Source organism: Coregonus clupeaformis, chromosome 37 (assembly GCF_020615455.1).
Source record: "Coregonus clupeaformis isolate EN_2021a chromosome 37, ASM2061545v1, whole genome shotgun sequence".
Taxonomy (NCBI): Eukaryota; Metazoa; Chordata; class Actinopteri; order Salmoniformes; family Salmonidae; genus Coregonus; species Coregonus clupeaformis.
Genome location: NC_059228.1, coordinates 7,903,716 through 7,921,410, shown reverse-complemented (window position 1 = coordinate 7,921,410; position 17,695 = coordinate 7,903,716). Strand labels below are relative to the sequence as shown.

The 17,695-nt window shown below is 43.3% G+C and overlaps 1 protein-coding gene across 1 annotated transcript in view; it reads right to left on the bottom strand.

Moving 5' to 3' along the window:
• Nucleotides 1-5,680, bottom strand: part of LOC121553687 (insulin-degrading enzyme) — a 44,410-nt gene extending 38,730 nt beyond the window's left edge. The window contains exons 1-4 of the mRNA XM_041866990.2: nucleotides 5,565-5,680; nucleotides 3,988-4,172; nucleotides 3,292-3,499; nucleotides 1,224-1,393 (exon numbers count right to left, since the gene is read on the bottom strand). Coding sequence (XP_041722924.1) covers nucleotides 1,224-1,393; nucleotides 3,292-3,499; nucleotides 3,988-4,172; nucleotides 5,565-5,650 — 649 coding nt within the window. The 5' untranslated portion in view covers nucleotides 5,651-5,680. The remainder of the gene's footprint in view (nucleotides 1-1,223; nucleotides 1,394-3,291; nucleotides 3,500-3,987; nucleotides 4,173-5,564) is intronic.
• Between the last annotated feature and the right edge of the window lie 12,015 nt (nucleotides 5,681-17,695).

Here is a 17,695-nt window from a genome sequence, read left to right as displayed (position 1 = left end):
ACTGCAGCATTGCAACCCGTCTGTCTAGAGACTACCTTCCTCCCAGTCCATCCACAGTAGTAATGTTAAAGCCACAGGCCTCTGCTTGTCTCAGCCTTCCCTCTCTGGTGTTATAGGATGCAGGGCCAGGCCAGCGGCTGCAGATATACAGCCGGCCCTCAGTGCCCAGATAACATTTATAGTTGGAATGGATTTTTTTTTAAATGGCTGTCATTAACTCACAGGCAGAGGGGGAAAGATTGCTTGTACTGGTTTTTTCCTGTGGTATTTCAGCTTTATGACATTAGGTTCAGATATGTCATCTTCCATCATTCTTGTTTTAGGGCCTGTCTGACCTGCCACTGCTTTTTTGTGTTTAAATGCATAGCCCTTTGTGTGCTATGTGGACTCTCTCCTTGTATTCCAATTGGCTCATTAATCCCACCTCCTCTCCCCTGTAACTATTCCCCAGGTCGTTGCTGTAAATGAGAATGTGTTCAGTCAACTTACCTGGTAAAATAAGGGTAAAATAAAATTGTATCTAGGTGTTGTAGGCCCTGTGTAGCTCAGTTGGTAGAGCATGGCATTTGCAATGCCAGGGTTGTGGGTTCGATTCCCACGGGGGGCCAGTATGAAAATGTATGCACTCACTAACTGTAAGTCGCTCTGGATAAGAGCGTCTGCTAAATGACAAAAATAAAAACATTTGCCTAAATATTCATTATCTCAAGCACCATAATATATACATGTGAAAATGAATTTGTGGTGAAATGTTTCCCTTTAAGCATATCTAAGAATGTTATGTTTTTGTGAAGGATGTCATGACCCCGTTTGTCTCCGACATTCGTTTATTAGTGAGTGTTTCGGCCGAGCTGATCCAGTTTCTGTTATTAGCCAAAAATAAAGCTTATATAACTCAACACTGCCACCAGCTGGCTCTTCTGGGCTGGGAGCTGCTCAAAGTATAATCATGTGAGAACACAGAGAGAGAAAGAGTACACATTCCACAATTAAAGGCTGAGAGGAATTTAGTTGTTTTATACAGGACTGCTGGGTCATGTTCATAACGGCACATTGTACATAAAAGTTTTGCAACGGAAAATTAAGTACTGGTAGTCCCTCCTGTTTCAGTCCTGTTTCAGTTCGTTGTATTAAGTTTTGTGCCTAACGAATATGACGTGGGAGGATACATGCTGGGTTGGGTTGACCCGTCTATAGTATGTGAGGTGGCATGACGTTTTTACCGGTCCCAAATTTGCTGAACGGGTGGTTGGGGTTGCCAGTGGCCTTCTCCAGCTGGAACAGCCTCCAGGCATCATTCATCAGGTTCTTCTCGTGCTCGGAGTCCACAGCATTCACCTCACGGTCCTTACAGCTCTCGTCAAACAACGGGCACAGGAAGAACTGAGCAAACCTAGAGACATACAGGACAAGACAATCATTTAACAAGTTAACATGCATACTAGGCAAAAACAGGAAAATAGGCTATTTAGATTAGAACACTGGGGCCACTGGATGAATTTATTTTGAGTATTAACTTGATTGTCCTGGTGAAGGCCTTCAGGTGATGACTGTGCAAAAGGTGTATTAGGTGTGTGTGCTATTTATTGTTCCAGGCCAGAGGTTTATGACTACAGTGAAATGTGGAAAATCACACGGTCTGAATTCAGAGGTATACTTTTCTCTGCATAAGGCTGTTCGTCAGCAGACTCAATAGACAGCAGTGACATTTGACAGATCTGTATGCAAAGCTATTTGAATGGCACTGAGGAAGAGCAACTGCCATGCAAAGCAGAATGACTGCAATTAAGTGAATTAGCCAAAGTAAATGCCCTCCGCAGCTAGGCTTTGCATAGCCTGCAGCAAACGATTGTCAACATGCGTAGCTGGATGATTCAGAAATCTGAGATGTCACACAAGCATGTTGTCCTATATTAAAATGGCCCTATACACCTGTAATTACTATTCTGGTAGCCCCATACACCCATTTTCAACGACCATCCTTCATTTGTAGCACTATTCTATGAAGGTTCATGATATGGATTTAAAAATGGCTTCCAAAACCCAGATCATAGACTCCAGTGCTCCATTACTTTCATGCATTCCCAGCAGCACTATGGAACTATTAGGATGAGAAACTATGAGGCTTGAACAGGTGCTTCATAGACACTATTATTACAAAGCTTAACCCAAATCTACAGCTAGAAGTTATACTAGTACTCCATCCAAAATACATAATTTAGGCAACACACAGTGGCCATAATCGACTGAGGAAAGGCTGGTGTTCTAAAAAGGCCTCATCATTCAAGATGGGGAACCTTACTAAACCTGAAGCTTCCCCATCCAATTATTTGTATGCTAACAGTAACCCTTCCACCTTATCCACACCTAGTTAAGATGTGAGAGCTAAAGAAACTGATCCCATTCTATCCTTGAGGTCTCAGGTACTGGTAGGGGTGAAATTGACACTGGGACAGGTAACTGTAGACTGGGGGATGTGTCCTGGTGGCTCTCTGGGATTAACACCTGTGCTGCGTTCAGTAAATGTTTACGTTCTGGAACGTTCAATTGAACGCAAAGGGTGCTGCACTGAACAACCAATTGAAAAACTTTGAGGGGTTGGATTGTGGAACGCTGACAGCATTACCACGGCCATTTAAATACGTCGTCACTCATTGCTTCAGCCACACCCACCAAACAGGCGCAAACATACCTCAAAGTCTGTTCAAGAACATACAAGAACGTTTTAGGGAAACGTGTTGTTCAGTGCAAACCTTTCCGCAACATAGCAAACTGAACGCACCTCAGGTAGACCCAGGGGATGGATCACATATTAATATTTAGAGAACACACACAGACTACACACATCACGTGTCCCTATAGAACTAGAGTAGTTCACTATCAAACAGAGAAAAACAACAGACCAGAGACGGCTCAGTTGAGAATGTAAATAAAACGTATTTTATACCTCTTCTCCGCCAACTAGAGGCCAGTCCAGTTTGGGAGGGATTTTACAGCAACATAAATTGCTAGTCATGAGGAAAAGCATAATATTTCATACACAGACAGCCTAATTGAGTCACAGTGGCACATCCAAGCTGTCAAAATGGAAGAGTCATGGGAGAATTTCTACTTTGACATAACCTGGGTCATATTCAAAAAGCACCAAACGGAAGAAAGCAAACTGAAACGGGGAGGGGCTACCTGAACTTGTCCAATAAAAAACACTTGTTGTCCAATAAGTAAAGTTAATTTTGCAAAGACAAATTCTACATTGTGCCCTCATGAACTAGAGCCTGTTGGTTCACCCACCTGTCCAGTGCTCCCTCCAGGTGCTCATGGGATACGTCAAAGTAGTAGTTGGTGTGCTCTCCACTGGTGAAGGCATTGGAGCTGCCAGCATGCTCACTGAGAAACTGGCTGTACTCATTCTCCTTGGGGTACTTCTCTGTGCCCAAGAACAGCATGTGTTCGCAGAAGTGGGCAATGCCTGATATGTTCCCTGGGTCCGACAAAGAACCTGAGGTGGCAGACATAAGTGTCGAACACAGATAATCAGTATGTTTATTTGCTTCCACACACTGCTGCTCATAAAGTAAAACAAAGTTAATTGATGTTTAGTTGCTGGCAGCCATAACACTGGAGAGATGCTGTTTTATCCACAAAGACACTAAAGGATTCAAGCTGTCAGGCTAGCATGGTTCAAATCCTGTTAAAGAGATTATGTGGTACTTTTGTATACTTTTGTGATTTTTGTGAATTTCTCCTATTTTGTGAATTTGGGGCTTGAAACAAATAAATAAAGACACAGATAAAGAGAGGTAACATTTAAGGAGAGATAGGGTTCGCTATGGGATGAAAATGTATACACTCACTTACTGTAAGTCTCTCTGGATAAGAGGGTCTGCTAAATGACTAAAATGTAAATGAGAGAGGTCCTGGTATTGAGAATGGGGCTGGGAGGCTGCCTGATGCCTAGGCTAGAGGTGGAGGGGGTGAATACTGTACCTATGTTGACGTCCAGCCCTGCTGACGACTTGTCTGTGGTGGGGTCACTGATGAGCACGGCCTTCAGGCCATTGGTGAACTCCAGACCCCTGTAGACCCGCTTGTCCTCTGGAGAGCGGACAATCTCACTGACCACCCTCTTCACGGCAGGGTCTGTCATTCTGAGGGGCAGAGATGACTCAAGCCTGTACAACACAGGGGATAATGCTGTTATTATTCTACCCACTATTTATCAATTGACTAAACAAGCCATCTACAGACAGATGGAAGTTACAATGATTGTTTTTAACATGTAGGGGGGGGAATGTATATTGGCGAGCATTCTGAGTGATGCAAGGTAGATGGACTGCCCAAACTGAAGTGCCATATTTAGACCCCAAATTGGCAGTGCCCTCAATGAAGGTAGAGGACAGACTGCCCTTGGGTGGTATTTGGTATTTTATTAGGATCCCCATTAGCTGTTGCAAAAGCAGCAGCTACTCTTCCTGGGGTCCACACAAAACATGACATAATACAGAACATTAATAGACAAGAACAGAAGGACAGAACTCCATACTTTTTTTTTTTTTCAAGACACAGGTAGCCTACATATCAATACATACACAGAAACTATCTAGGTCAAATAGGGGATAGGCGTTGTGCCGTGAGGTGTTGCTTTATCTGTTTTTTCCTAAACCATGTTTGCTGTTTATTTGAGCAATATGAGATGGAACGGAGTTCCATGCAATAATGTCTCTATATAATACTGTATGCTTTCTTGAATTTGTTCTGGATTTGGGGCCTGTGAAAGGTGGCTGAGCAGACGCCAGCATTAAGTCAACAGAAGAACAGCGGACCAATAGTACCGTGCACACAAGCGCGTCAGTCAATTAATTCAACAGGCAGATATGCAGAATTGTATAGGTTGGAAATAAAGTTTAAATACCTGGGTCTATCCGGGTATATCACCCAGTCCACTATGAAAACAACAGCAAACAAATGGATTGTTTGTTTGTTTGTTACTAACAACACTCCTCAATAAAGTAACAATTTACCGTTAAACAGATGTTGGCAAACAGCTCTGTACACCAAGTAAACAAAATATATTAGCTAGCTTCTGGTTTACTACAAGTTAACCTACTTTGTTACAATATAGCTAGTCACATTTAATTTGTTCACAGCACGAGTGTATTCTTCCTAGGCTGGTTTGAGTTTGCAAATTAGCCGCACTGGGATAGCCGAGTGCAACCAGCAGAGATTAACCTCATTAACTGGCTAGCCGGAGTCCTACTAGCTAGCTAAATTTTGTGCGTAGCTGGTGCATCCAGGTGAGGTAGCTAGACTGGCTGGTTATAAATGAAGTGCATAGATTTTTCCTTGGTTAGCTAGCTACCAAAGATGATTTGCTACCTTGTGTACTGTTACGTAGCTAGCTGCTAATGCTATTATGCTAATGCTTAGTCAGCCCGCGCTAGCTAGGTAGCAAAGCTACCTACTGTGTCATTCTGTGGCAAAATAACGTTACAGTTAGCTGGTTAATTATTAGCTAATTTCATTAGGGTTTTTAAAGTGGATAGTATCTGACATTTAACACTCACTTAAAATGTTGATTAAAGTACAAACTATTCCCCGCAACCAGAAGCTGTCTCGTAAACTGGGCCGGTCGGCTAAAACATTGCAGCATACTTCAGATAGACAAATCAGAGAAACCTTAACCACAGAGTTTCTAAACCCAGAGGCACAACATCGCGAGACTTCCGGGAACGCTTGCGAAACAGATCACGCCGGGGTTTGAGAAGTCAATGAGCGAAGTGAAACATTCTTCCTTAATTGTTAATTTTCTCGAAGTCTAAAGGCACAACCTAGGTTCAAGCAAATGTCTTAAGTATTTGAACATGTTATAACTCCAAACTCGTTAAAGTGACAAACTGACACATTTTCATTTTCGTCAAAAACAACTTTATATCGAAGTGCCTTTGATTTGACGGTCTGCACATGCGCAGTTCGGCGATGACGTGTTTCTATTCATGAATTTTGCTAGCCAACATCGTCTTCAAGCGTAATCGGGGATTTCTATTGGAGAAGCAGATTTAGCCTATCTTCATACTGTACTGTCTTTGCCTTCACGGCACCATGTTGTAATTGACAAATGCAATCGACGCCAGAGATTCACGTAATCGGTAATGAATTGTGTGATTTATTTAATATCAGGGGTATTTACTCAAATGCAAGACTATTATTTTAGAGTAACAACACATACAACATGTGGACAAGTATGGTTTTGAATGATGTGCCTGTTTGGATGAATCCACTTCTTTCCTAATGTGCCCATCTACTATCAGTTCATCGCACATAAATGACACTAAAACAAACAATAAATAGTACTTATACCGGTATACAGTGGCAGCTAGAGTAAAGACTCTCCATTCAGTGGAGCAGTGGAGCTTGTATGCAAAGAGATTAGCTAAATCATTCCCAATACAGTTATTGATGAATTTCCAATATCCTTAGCATATTGAACTGTCACTTTAGAATTTGGATCAACTCAGGATTATGCTGTGTAGTGGGGTGGTTTAGCAAATCCCTTGTGCACTTTGTGATTAAAGTACCAAATTTGACACATATGTAGATTTATGTAACATGAAAATATTTCAAAAAGGAGCCACCTCAGATTTGGCCACTGGAGGGCAAACTCTGTAATACATCTTATATTTCTGAAGACTGAAAAAAAACATCACATTTGGCACAGAGGTATACATGTATCCTGAAAATATTTAGATATGGAGCCACCACAGATTTGGGGGCCCCTGGGTGTCCTGGCAGTCAATTTACGAAATGGCCACAGACTAGATGTCTTCACGGGTCCACCCGAACCCGAATACCCGAGACCTGACCCCGGACCCGAGCAGGTCCGGGTCCATAATTCTAACTTTTTGGACCCCGAGAAGAATACAATTTTACAGTTCAGATGACCTATTTTGAGATGAGCACGCCTAATTTGGCACAAAGGTCGATTTAGGTACCCTGAAAAGATTTAGATATGCAGCCCCACATATTTAAAATGTGTTAATCAGATGCTTCTGAAACAACAGGTGTGGACTAACAGTGAAATGCTTACTTACGGGCCCTTCCCAACAATGCAGAGAGAAAGAAAATAAATAACAGAAAAGTAAAACACGTAACAATAAAAGTAATAATAGATACACAATGAGTAAAGATAACTTGGCTATATACAAGGGGTACCAGTGCAGAGTCGATGTGCAGGGGTACGAGGTAATTGAGGTAGATATGCACATAATACTAGGAATAAAGTGACAGATAGTAAACAGTAGCAGCAGTGTATGTGATGAGTCAAAAAGGTTAGTGCAAAAAGGGTCAATGCAGATAGTCCGGGTAGCTATTTGGTTAACTGTTTAACTATTTAACAGTCTTATGGCTTGGGAGTAGAAGCTGTTCAGGGACCGGTTTCAGACTTTGTGCATCGGGACCGCTTGCATAGAGAACAGTCTATGACTTGGGTGGCTGGAGTCTTTGACCATGTTTTGGGCCTTCCTCTGACACCACCTGCTATAGAGGTCCTGGATGGCAGGGAGCTCGGCCCCAGTGATGTACTGGGCTGTACGCACCACCCAGTTGCAGAGGGAGGTTTTTAGTCCCAGGGTCCTTAGCTTAGGGATGAGCTTGGAGGGCACTATGGTGTTGAACGCTGCACTGTAGTCAATGAACAACATTCTCACGTAGGTGTTCCTTTTGTCCAAGTGGGAAAGGGTAGTGTGGAGTAATAGAGATTACGTCATCTGGGGATATGTTGGGGTGGTATGCAAATTGGAGTGGGTCCAGAGTGTCTGGGATGATGATGTTGATGTGAGCCATCACCAGCCTTTCAAAGCATTTCATGGCTACAGATGTGAGTGCTACGGGGCGCTACTCATTTACACAGGTTACCTTGGCGTTCTTGGGCACAGGGACTATGGTGGTCTGCTTGAAGCATGTAGGTATTACAGACTGGGTCAGGGAGGTTGAAAATGTCAGTGAAGACACTTGCCAGCTGATCGGCGCATGCTCTGAGTACGTGTCCTGGTAGTCCGTCTGGCCCTGCGGCCTTGTGAATGTTAACCTGTTTAAAGGCATTACTCACATTGGCTATGGAGAGCGCGATCACTCAGTCATGCGTAAAAGCTGGTGCTCTCACGCATGGTTCAGTGTTGCTTGCCTCGAAGCGAGCATAGAAGGCATTTAGCTCGTCTGGTAGGCTTGCGTCACTGGGAAGCTCATGACTGGGTTTCCCTTTCCAATCCGTGATAGTTTGCAAGCCCTGCCACATCCGACGAACGTCAGAGCAGATGTAGTAGGACTCGATCTTAGTCCTATACTGACGTTTTGCCTGTTTTGTGTTTCGCCGGAGCGCATAGCGGGATTTCTTATAAGCGTCCGGGTTAGTGTCCTGCTCTTTGAAAGCGGCAGCTACATTTGGTCCCTGGGGGCAGCCATCTTACTAAATGGACTGTACCACATTAGTAAATAAATAAGCTATTTCAAGTATTTTGATAAGCTATTTCAAGTAAGCTATTTTAAGTAAATAGAAAAGCTATTTAAAGTATTTTGCTCTATGCGATCCAACCCGGAGTGAAGTTTAAAAAATAGGCTATAGTAGAATTTAACAGTAGAGCAGACAGTTATTTTCCATTGAAGTATATAGGCTAGGCTACTACTGTAAGTCTGAATCATAGAAATAGAATCTCATTCTAGTTCTGTGTTCTGAAAAGCCTACTGTAACCTGATTTCTAATTTCTCGAGTAGACAATGTTTCAGAATTCGCAGGCAGTGTAGCAATGCAAAACATTGTTTAATTAAAGTGTTCTGCCGGTCCACAACAACTTTTGACCAGTAGTGTATTTATACATACATACATACATACATACATACATACATACATACATACATACATACATACATACATACATACATACATACATACATACATACATATAAACTCAGCAAAGAAAGAAACGTCCCTTTTTCAGGACCCTGTCTTTCAAAGATAATTTGTAAAAATCCAAATAACTTAACAGATCTTCATTGTAAAGGGTTTAAACACTGTTTCCAATGCTTGTTCAATGAACCATGAACATGCACCTATGGAACGGTATTTAAGACACTAACAGCTTACAGATGGTAGGCAACTAAAGTTACAGTTATGAAAACTTAGGACACTAAAGAGGCCTTTCTACTGACTCTGAAAAACACCAAAAGAAAGATGCCCAGGGTCCCTGCTCATCTGCGTGAACGTGCCTTAGGCATGCTGCAAGGAGGCATGAGGACTGCAGATGTGGCCAGGGCAATAAATTGCAATGTCCGTACTGTGAGACGCCTAAGACAGCGCTACAGGGAGACAGGACGGACAGCTGATTGTCCTCGCAGTGGCAGACCACGTTTAACAACACCTGCACAGGATTGGTACATCCGATCATTACACCTGCGGGACAGGTACAGGATGGCAACAACAACTGCCCGAGTTACACCAGGAACGCACAATCCCTCCATCTGTGCTCAGATTGTCCGCAATAGGCTGAGAGAGGCTGGACTGAGGGCTTGTAGGCATGTTGTAAGGCAGGTCCTCACCAGACATCACCGGCAACAACGTCGCCTATGGGCACAAACCCAGCGACGCTGGACCAGACAGGACTGGCAAAAAGTGCTCTTCACTGACGAGTCGCGGTTTTGTCTCACCAGGGGTGATGGTCGGATTCGCGTTTATCGTCGAAGGAATGAGCGTTACACCGAGGCCTGTACTCTGGAGCGGGATCGATTTGGAGGTGGAGGGTCTGTCAGGGTCTGTGGTGGTGTATCACAGCATCATCGGACTGAGCTTGTTGTCATTTCAGGCAATCTCAACGCTGTGCGTCACAGGGAAGACATCCTCCTCCCTCATGTCGTACCCTTCCTGCAGGCTCATCCTGACATGACCCTCCAGCATGACAATGCCACCAGCCATACTGCTCGTTCTGTGCGTGATTTCCTGCAAGACAGGAATGTCAGTGTTCTGCCATGGCCACCGAAGAGCCCGGATCTCAATCCCATTGAGCACGTCTGGGACCTGTTGGATCGGAGGGTAGGGCTAGGGCCATTCCCCCCAGAAATGTCCGGGAACTTGCAGGTGCTTTGGGGGAAGAGTGGGGTAACATCTCACAGCAAGAACTGGCAAATCTGGTGCAGTCCATGAGGAGGAGATGCACTACAGTACTTAATGGAGCTGGTGTCCACACCATATACTGACTGTTACTTTTGATTTTGACCCCCCTTTTGTTCAGGGACACATTATTCAATTTCTGTTAGTCACATGTCTGTGGAACTTCTTCAGTTTATGTTTCAGTTGTTGAATCTTGTTATGTTCATACAAATATTTACACATTTTAAGTTTGCTGAAAATAAACACAGTTGACAGTGAGAGGACGTTTCTTTTTTTGCAGAGTTTATATACACTACCAGTCAAAAGTTTGGACACACCTACTCATTCCAGGGTTTTTCTTTATTTTTACTATTTTCTACATTGTAGAATAATAGTGAAGACATCAAAACAATGAAATAACACATATGGAATCATGTAGTAACCAAAAAATTGTTAAACAAATCAAAATATATTTTATATTTGACATTTTTCAAATAGCCACCCTGTTGCCTTGATGACAGCCTTGCACACTCTTGGCATTCTCTCAACCAGCTTCACCTGGAATGCTTTTCCAACAGTCTTGAAGGAGTTCCCACATATGCTGAGCACTTGTTGGCTGCTTTTCCTTCACTCTGCGGTCCGACTCATCCCAAACCATCTCAATTGGGTTGAGGTCGGGGGATTGTGGAGGCCAGGTCATCTGATGCAGCACTCCATCACTCTCCTTCTTGGTAAAATAGCCCTTACACAGCCTGGAGGTGTGTTAGGTCATTGTCCTGTTGAAAAACAAATGATAGTCCCACTAAGCCCAAACCAGATGGGATGGCGTAACGCTGTAGAATTCTGTGGTAGCCATGCTGGTTAGGTGTGCCTTGAATTCTAAATAAATCACAGACAGCGTCACCAGCAAAGCACCCCCACACCATAACACATCCTCCTCCATACTTTACGGTGGGAAATACATATGCGGAGATCATCCGTTCACCCACACCGCGTCTCACTAAGCCACGGCGGTTGGAACCAAAAATCTCAAATTTGGACTCCAGACCAAAGGACACATTTCCACCGGTCTAATGTCCATTGCTCGTGTTTTTTGGCCCAAGCCAGTCTCTTCTTCTTATTGGTGTCCTTTATTAGTGGTTTCTTTGCAGCAATTCGATGATGAAGGCCTGATTCACACAGTCTCCTCTGAACAGTTGATGTTGAGATGGGTCTGTTACTTGAACTCTGTGAAGCATTTATTTGGGCTGCAATTTCTGAGGCTGGTAACTCTAATGAACTTATCCTCTGCAGCAGAGGTAACTCTGGGTCTTCCATTCCTGTGGCGGTCCTCATGAGAGACAGTTTCATCATAGCACTTGATGGTTTTTGCGACTGCATTTGAAGAAACGTTCAAAGTTCTTGAAATGTTCCGTATTGACTGACCTTCATGTCTTAAAGTAATGATGGACTGTTGTTTCCTCTTTGCTTATTTGAGCTGTTCTTGCCATAATATGGACTTGGTCTTTTACTAAATAGGGTTATCTTCTGTATACCCCCCGCTACCTTGTCACAACACAACTGATTGGCTCAAACGCATTAAGAAGGAAATAAATTCCACAAATTAACTTTTAGGAAGTGTCACGATCGTTGAGAGACGGGTCAGACCAAGGCTCAGCGTGGTATGCGTACATATTTATTAATGACGATAAACACTTGACAAACAACAAAAGCAACGTAACGTGAAGCTCAAACAATGGCTACACGCTAACAAGCCAAACAGGAGTCAAGATACCACAATTAAGGTAGGCAACCAGGCTACCTAAGGATGATCCCCAATCAGAGACAACGAGCGACAGCTGCCTCTGATTGGGAATCACACCCGGCCAAACATAGAAATACACATACTAGATATACAACCTAGAAATACAATAACATAGAATTAACAGAAAACTCACACCCTGACCCAACCAACAAGAGTTCTCTCGATCAGGGCGTGACAGGAAGACACACCTGTTAATTTCGAGTCTCATAGCAAAGGGTCTGAATACTTATGCAAATAAGGTATTTTTTTTTATATATATACACTTGCTAAAATTTCAAAAAACCTGTTTTCGCGTTTTCATTATGGGGTATTGTGTGTTGATTGATGAGGAAAAAATATATTTTAGAATAAGGCTGTAACGTAACAAAAAGTGGAAAAAGTCAAGGGGTCTGAATACTTTCCGAATGCAATGTATATATTATTTGTTGTATTTTATTTCTACATTTCAATAATGCATCATCAACATAGCACCAGCTGTTTGTTCCACCTGTCCCGGTTTCTGAAAGGATGTGGACTGCAGTGTGAGGGGATCAGAGGCTCGTCTCGTAGGAGTACTGATTACTGCTGAGGTCTGGGGGTCTCTCAGGCGCTTGTAATAGCAGCCGAAGCATCACCCAGGTGGGTGCTACACTTCGGTGGTGGATCTGTTCCAGCCTACCTACAGAGGAGGAGTAGCTGTGCACTTCAGAGACAGAGGTGCCTTATGAAGAGCTCTGGGCCTGCTGGTCTGACTAATGTTTCTCCCTCCCTGGGAGAAAGTGTGTACAGTATATCAGACAATATACCACGGGTATGATGCAAAAATAATTGTTTACTGTTCAATTTATGTTGGTAACCAGTTTATAATAGCAATAAGACACCTCAGGCAGTTGTGGTATATGGCCAATATACCACGGCTAAAGGCCGTATTCAGGCAGTCTGCTTTGCGTCGTGCGTAAGAACAGCCCTTAGCCATGGTATATTGGCCATTATAAACTGGGTGGTTCGAGCCCTGAATGCTGATTGGATGAAAGCCGCGGTAGATCAGACCGTATACCATTTACTGTTCTATTTATGTTGGTAACCAGTTACCAACATAAGTAAATATAACAGTAAACAAGTAGTTTTGCGTCATACACGTGGTATATTGTCTGATATACACACGGCTAGAATGCTGTTTGAGCCTATTTGCATTAAGGACGCAAACTACCCGGTTTATAATAAGTATTCACCCACCTTGGACTTTTCCACATTTTGTTGCATTAGAAATTGGGATTGAAAATGGTTTAATTGGGATTTGTCAAAATAAACTGAACAAAAACATAAACGCAACATGCAACAATTTCAAAGACTTTACTGAGTTACAGTTCATAAGGAAATCAGTCAATATCCTTATGAGTCAGTGGTCCTCTGTAGCTCAGCTGGTAGAGCACGGCGCTTGTAACGCCAAGGTAGTGGGTTCGATCCCCGGGACCACCCATACACAAAAATGTATGCACGCATGACTGTAAGTCGCTTTGGATAAAAGCGTCTGCTAAATGGCATATTAATTAATTAATTAATATTAAAATTGAAATGAATTCATTAGGCCCTAATCTACAGATATGCATCTGTTGGTCACAGATCCCTTAAAATAAAGGTAGGGGTTTGGATCAGAAAAACAGACATTATCTGGTGTGACCACAATTTGCCTCATGCAGCGAGACACATCTCCTTCGCATAGAGTTGATCAGGCTGTTGATTGTGGAGTGTTGTCCCACTCCTCTTCCATGGCTGTGCGAATTTGCTGGATATTGGCGGGAACTGGAACACGCTGTCATACACATCGATCCAGAGCATGCCAAACACGCTCAATGGGTGACATGTCTGGTAAGTATGCAGGCCATGGAAGAACTAGGACATTTTCAGCTTCCAGGAATTGTGTACAGATCCTTGAGACATGGGGCTGTGCATTATCATACTGAAACATGAGGTGATGGCGGCGGATGAATGGCATGACAATGGGCCTCAGGATCTCGTCACGGTATCTCTGTGCATTCAAATTGCCATTGATAAAATGCAATTGTGTTGGTTGTCCATAGCTTATGCCTGCCTATACCATAACCCCACCACCACCATGGGGCACTCTGTTCACAACGTTGACATCAGCAAACCGCTCGCCCTCACGACACCATCTGCCCGGTACAGTTGAAACCGGGATTAATCCGTGAAGAGCACACTTCTCCAGCGTGCCAGTGGCCATCGAAGGTGAGCATTTGCCCATTGAAGTTGGTTACGATGCCAAACTGCAGTCAGGTCAAGACCCTGGTGAGGACAATGAGCACGCTTATGAGCTTCCCTGAGACGGATTCTGACAGTTTGTGCTGGTCTCAGACGATCCCGCAGGTGAAGAAGCCGGATGTGGAGGTCCTGGGCTGGCGTGGTTACATGTGGTCTGCGGTTGTGAGACAAGTTGGACGTACTGCCAAATTCTCAAAAATGAAGTTGGAGGCGACTTATGGTAGAGAAATAAACATTACATTCTCTGGCAACAGCGCTGGTGGACATTCCTGCAGTCAGCATACCAATTGAACGCTCCCTCAAAACTTGAGACATCAGTGGCATTGGGTTGTGTGACAAAACTGCACTTTTTAGAATGGCCTTTTATTGTCCCCCAGCACAAGGTCCACCTGTGTAATGATCATGCTGTTTAATCAGCTTCTTGATACACCACACCTGTCAGGTGGATGGATTATCTTGGCAAAGGAGCAATGCTCACTAACAGGGATGTAAACAAATTTGTTCACAAAATTTGAGCAAAATATGCTTTTTGTGCATATGGACAATTTCTGGGATCTTTTATTTCAGCTGATGAAACATGGGACCACCAATTTACATGTTGCGTTTATATTTTTGTTCAGTATAATTTGTCAAATTAATCCATAATGTGAAAATTCTATAATTGTTTTATTAATTTATAAAAAATGTTTAACTCAAATATATAGCACACAAACCTCTGCCCAATGTAGGCACGATGTATACATGATGCAGGTGTCTACACACTCTACGGAGAAAGTAGATACGGAGCGTAGCGCGGTGTTGCAATGTAGTTTTTCGTCACAAAAGAGGCGGCTCCTTGTAATACGCTCTGGCAGCTTTCTGATTAGATGAGGAACATGGCGGAAGCAGATGTTCTGTTTGAATCAGATGGTGCGTCGAGTCGAGATGAGAGTAAGAAGGATTGGATCACAGTGGTGAAAACAAAAGGAAAAAAGAGAAGTGGTAGCGGAATCTAGTAAATCCAAACCTAGTTCTGATTCTTGTTTGGTCTAAGTGAGGGTTTTGGATTGATGGAGTTACCTGGGAGGTCCGTTTGAAGTCTCTATGAAAATTGTGGATGCGTTAGATAAGGTGGCGTTGGTGAAAGTAACGAGAAGTGGGCTTATTTTGGTTTTCTGTGTATGCGTGGAACAGAAAGAGCGTGCTCTGCGCCTCAAGAAGTTATCGGATTGGAATGTATCATCTGTGAATCTTTGAAGCAGGGTGCCTATCAAGGGGGTTATCTCTGGGGTGGCACTATAAGTGAATGAAAAGGATATACAGTGAGGGAAAAAAGTATTTGATCCCCTGCTGATTTTGTATGTTTGCCCACTGACAAAGACATGATCAGTCTATAATTTTAATGGTAGGTTTATTTGAACAGTGAGAGAGAATAACAACAACAAAAATCCAGAAAAACGCATGTCAAAAATGTTATAAATTGATTTGCATTTTAATGAGGGAAATAAGTATTTGACCCCTCTGCAAAACATGACTTAGTACTTGGTGGCAAAACCCTTGTTGGCAATCACAGAGGTCAGATGTTTTTTGTAGTTGGCCACCAGGTTTGCACACATCTCAGGAGGGATTTTGTTCCACTCCTCTTTGCAGATCTTCTCCAAGTCATTAAGGTTTCGAGGCTGACGTTTGGCAACTCGAACCTTCAGCTCCCTAATTTTTTCTCCTGGCTAGGCCACTCCAGGACCTTCATGTGCTTCTTCTTGAGCCACTCCTTTGTTGCCTTGGCTGTGTGTTTTGGGTCATTGTCATGCTGGAATACCCATCCACGATCCATTTTCAATGCCCTGGCTGAGGGATGGAGGTTCTCACCCAATATTTGATGGTACATGACCCCGTCCATCGTCCCTTTGAAGCGGTGAAGTTGCCCTGTCCCCTTAGCAGAAAAACACCCCCAAAGCATAATGTTTCCACCTCCATGTTTGACGGTGGGGATGGTGTTCTTGGGGTCATAGGCACCATTCCTCCTCCTCCAAACACAGCGAGTTGAGTTGATGCCAAAGAGCTCGATTTTGGTCTCATCTGACCACAACACTTTCACCCAGTTCTCCTCTGAATCATTCAGATGTTCATTGGCAAACTTCAGACTGGCCTGTATATGTGCTTTCTTGAGCAGGGGGACCTTGCGGGCGCTGCAGGATTTCAGTCCTTCACGGCGTAGTGTGTTACCAATTGTTTTCTTGGTGACTATGGTCCCAGCTGCCTTGAGATCATTGACAAGATCCTCCAGTGTAGTCCTGGGCTGATTCCTCACCGTTCTCATGATCATTGCAACTCCACAAGGTGAGATCTTGCATGGAGCCCCAGGCCGAGGGAGATTGACAGTTATTTTGTGTTTCTTCCATTTGCAAATAATCGCACCAACTGTTGTCACCTTCTTACCAAGCTGCTTGGCGATGGTCTTGTAGCCCATTCCAGCCTTGTGTAGGTCTACAATCTTGTCCCTGACATCCTTGGAGAGCTCTTTGGTCTTGGCCATGGTGGAGAGTTTGGAATCTGATTGATTGATTGCTTCTGTGGACAGGTGTCTTTTATACAGGTAACAAGCTGAGATTAGGAGCACTCCCTTTAAGGGTGTGCTCCTAATCTCAGCTCGTTACCTGTATAAAAGACACCTGGGAGCCAGAAATCTTTCTGATTGAGAGGGGGTCAAATACTTATTTCCCTCTTTAAAATTCAAATCCATTTACAACATTTTTGACATGCGTTTTTCTGGATTTTTGTTGTTGTTATTCTGTCTCTCACTGTTCAAATAAACCTACCATTAAAATTATAGACTGATCATTTCTTTGTCAGTGGGCAAACGTACAAAATCAGCAGGGGATCAAATACTTTTTTCCCTCACTGTACGTGAGGAATTGGATCAAGTGGTTGGTGCACACCGACTGATCCGCATGGTTGATGGAGTGAGGAAGCACACTCCATCCATTCTATTCTTTTTTTTCACGTGTATTTGGGATTTGTGAGATACCCGGTACGAGCCTTGCCCAAACCCATGCAGTGTGAAAAATGCAAATGACTTGGTCTTGTGTTAATTGCATGTAGACGGAAGGAGTATCGTATGTCAGCTGAGCCTAAATGCTGCAATTGTGGTGAGAAGAGAAAGGAGTGATGTTGAAGAAATAATGGTAGTAGAGACCAGTAAATATTCCTTGTCAGAGGGATCCTGACATGTTGCATGGTAAGAAGTTGGACTTTGTAGCGTTTATTGCATTGGTTATCAATTGCACAGCGCGAACAGAGAGAAAATCGTAGAAAATAGTCATAGTTTTGAGCGCGGATTAACATTTTTGGGGACTCAGGGATTTTATAGCAGAGACATTACAAGGACTTCTGACGATGAATGCTCCGTACTCAAAGGCCCCTGAGCCTGGGTAGGGTGTGATTTGAACTGTGACTGAAGGAGTGGGATGGTTTTTTATTTATTATTTCTTTGTATTTTGTCGGGCCCCCCTCCACCC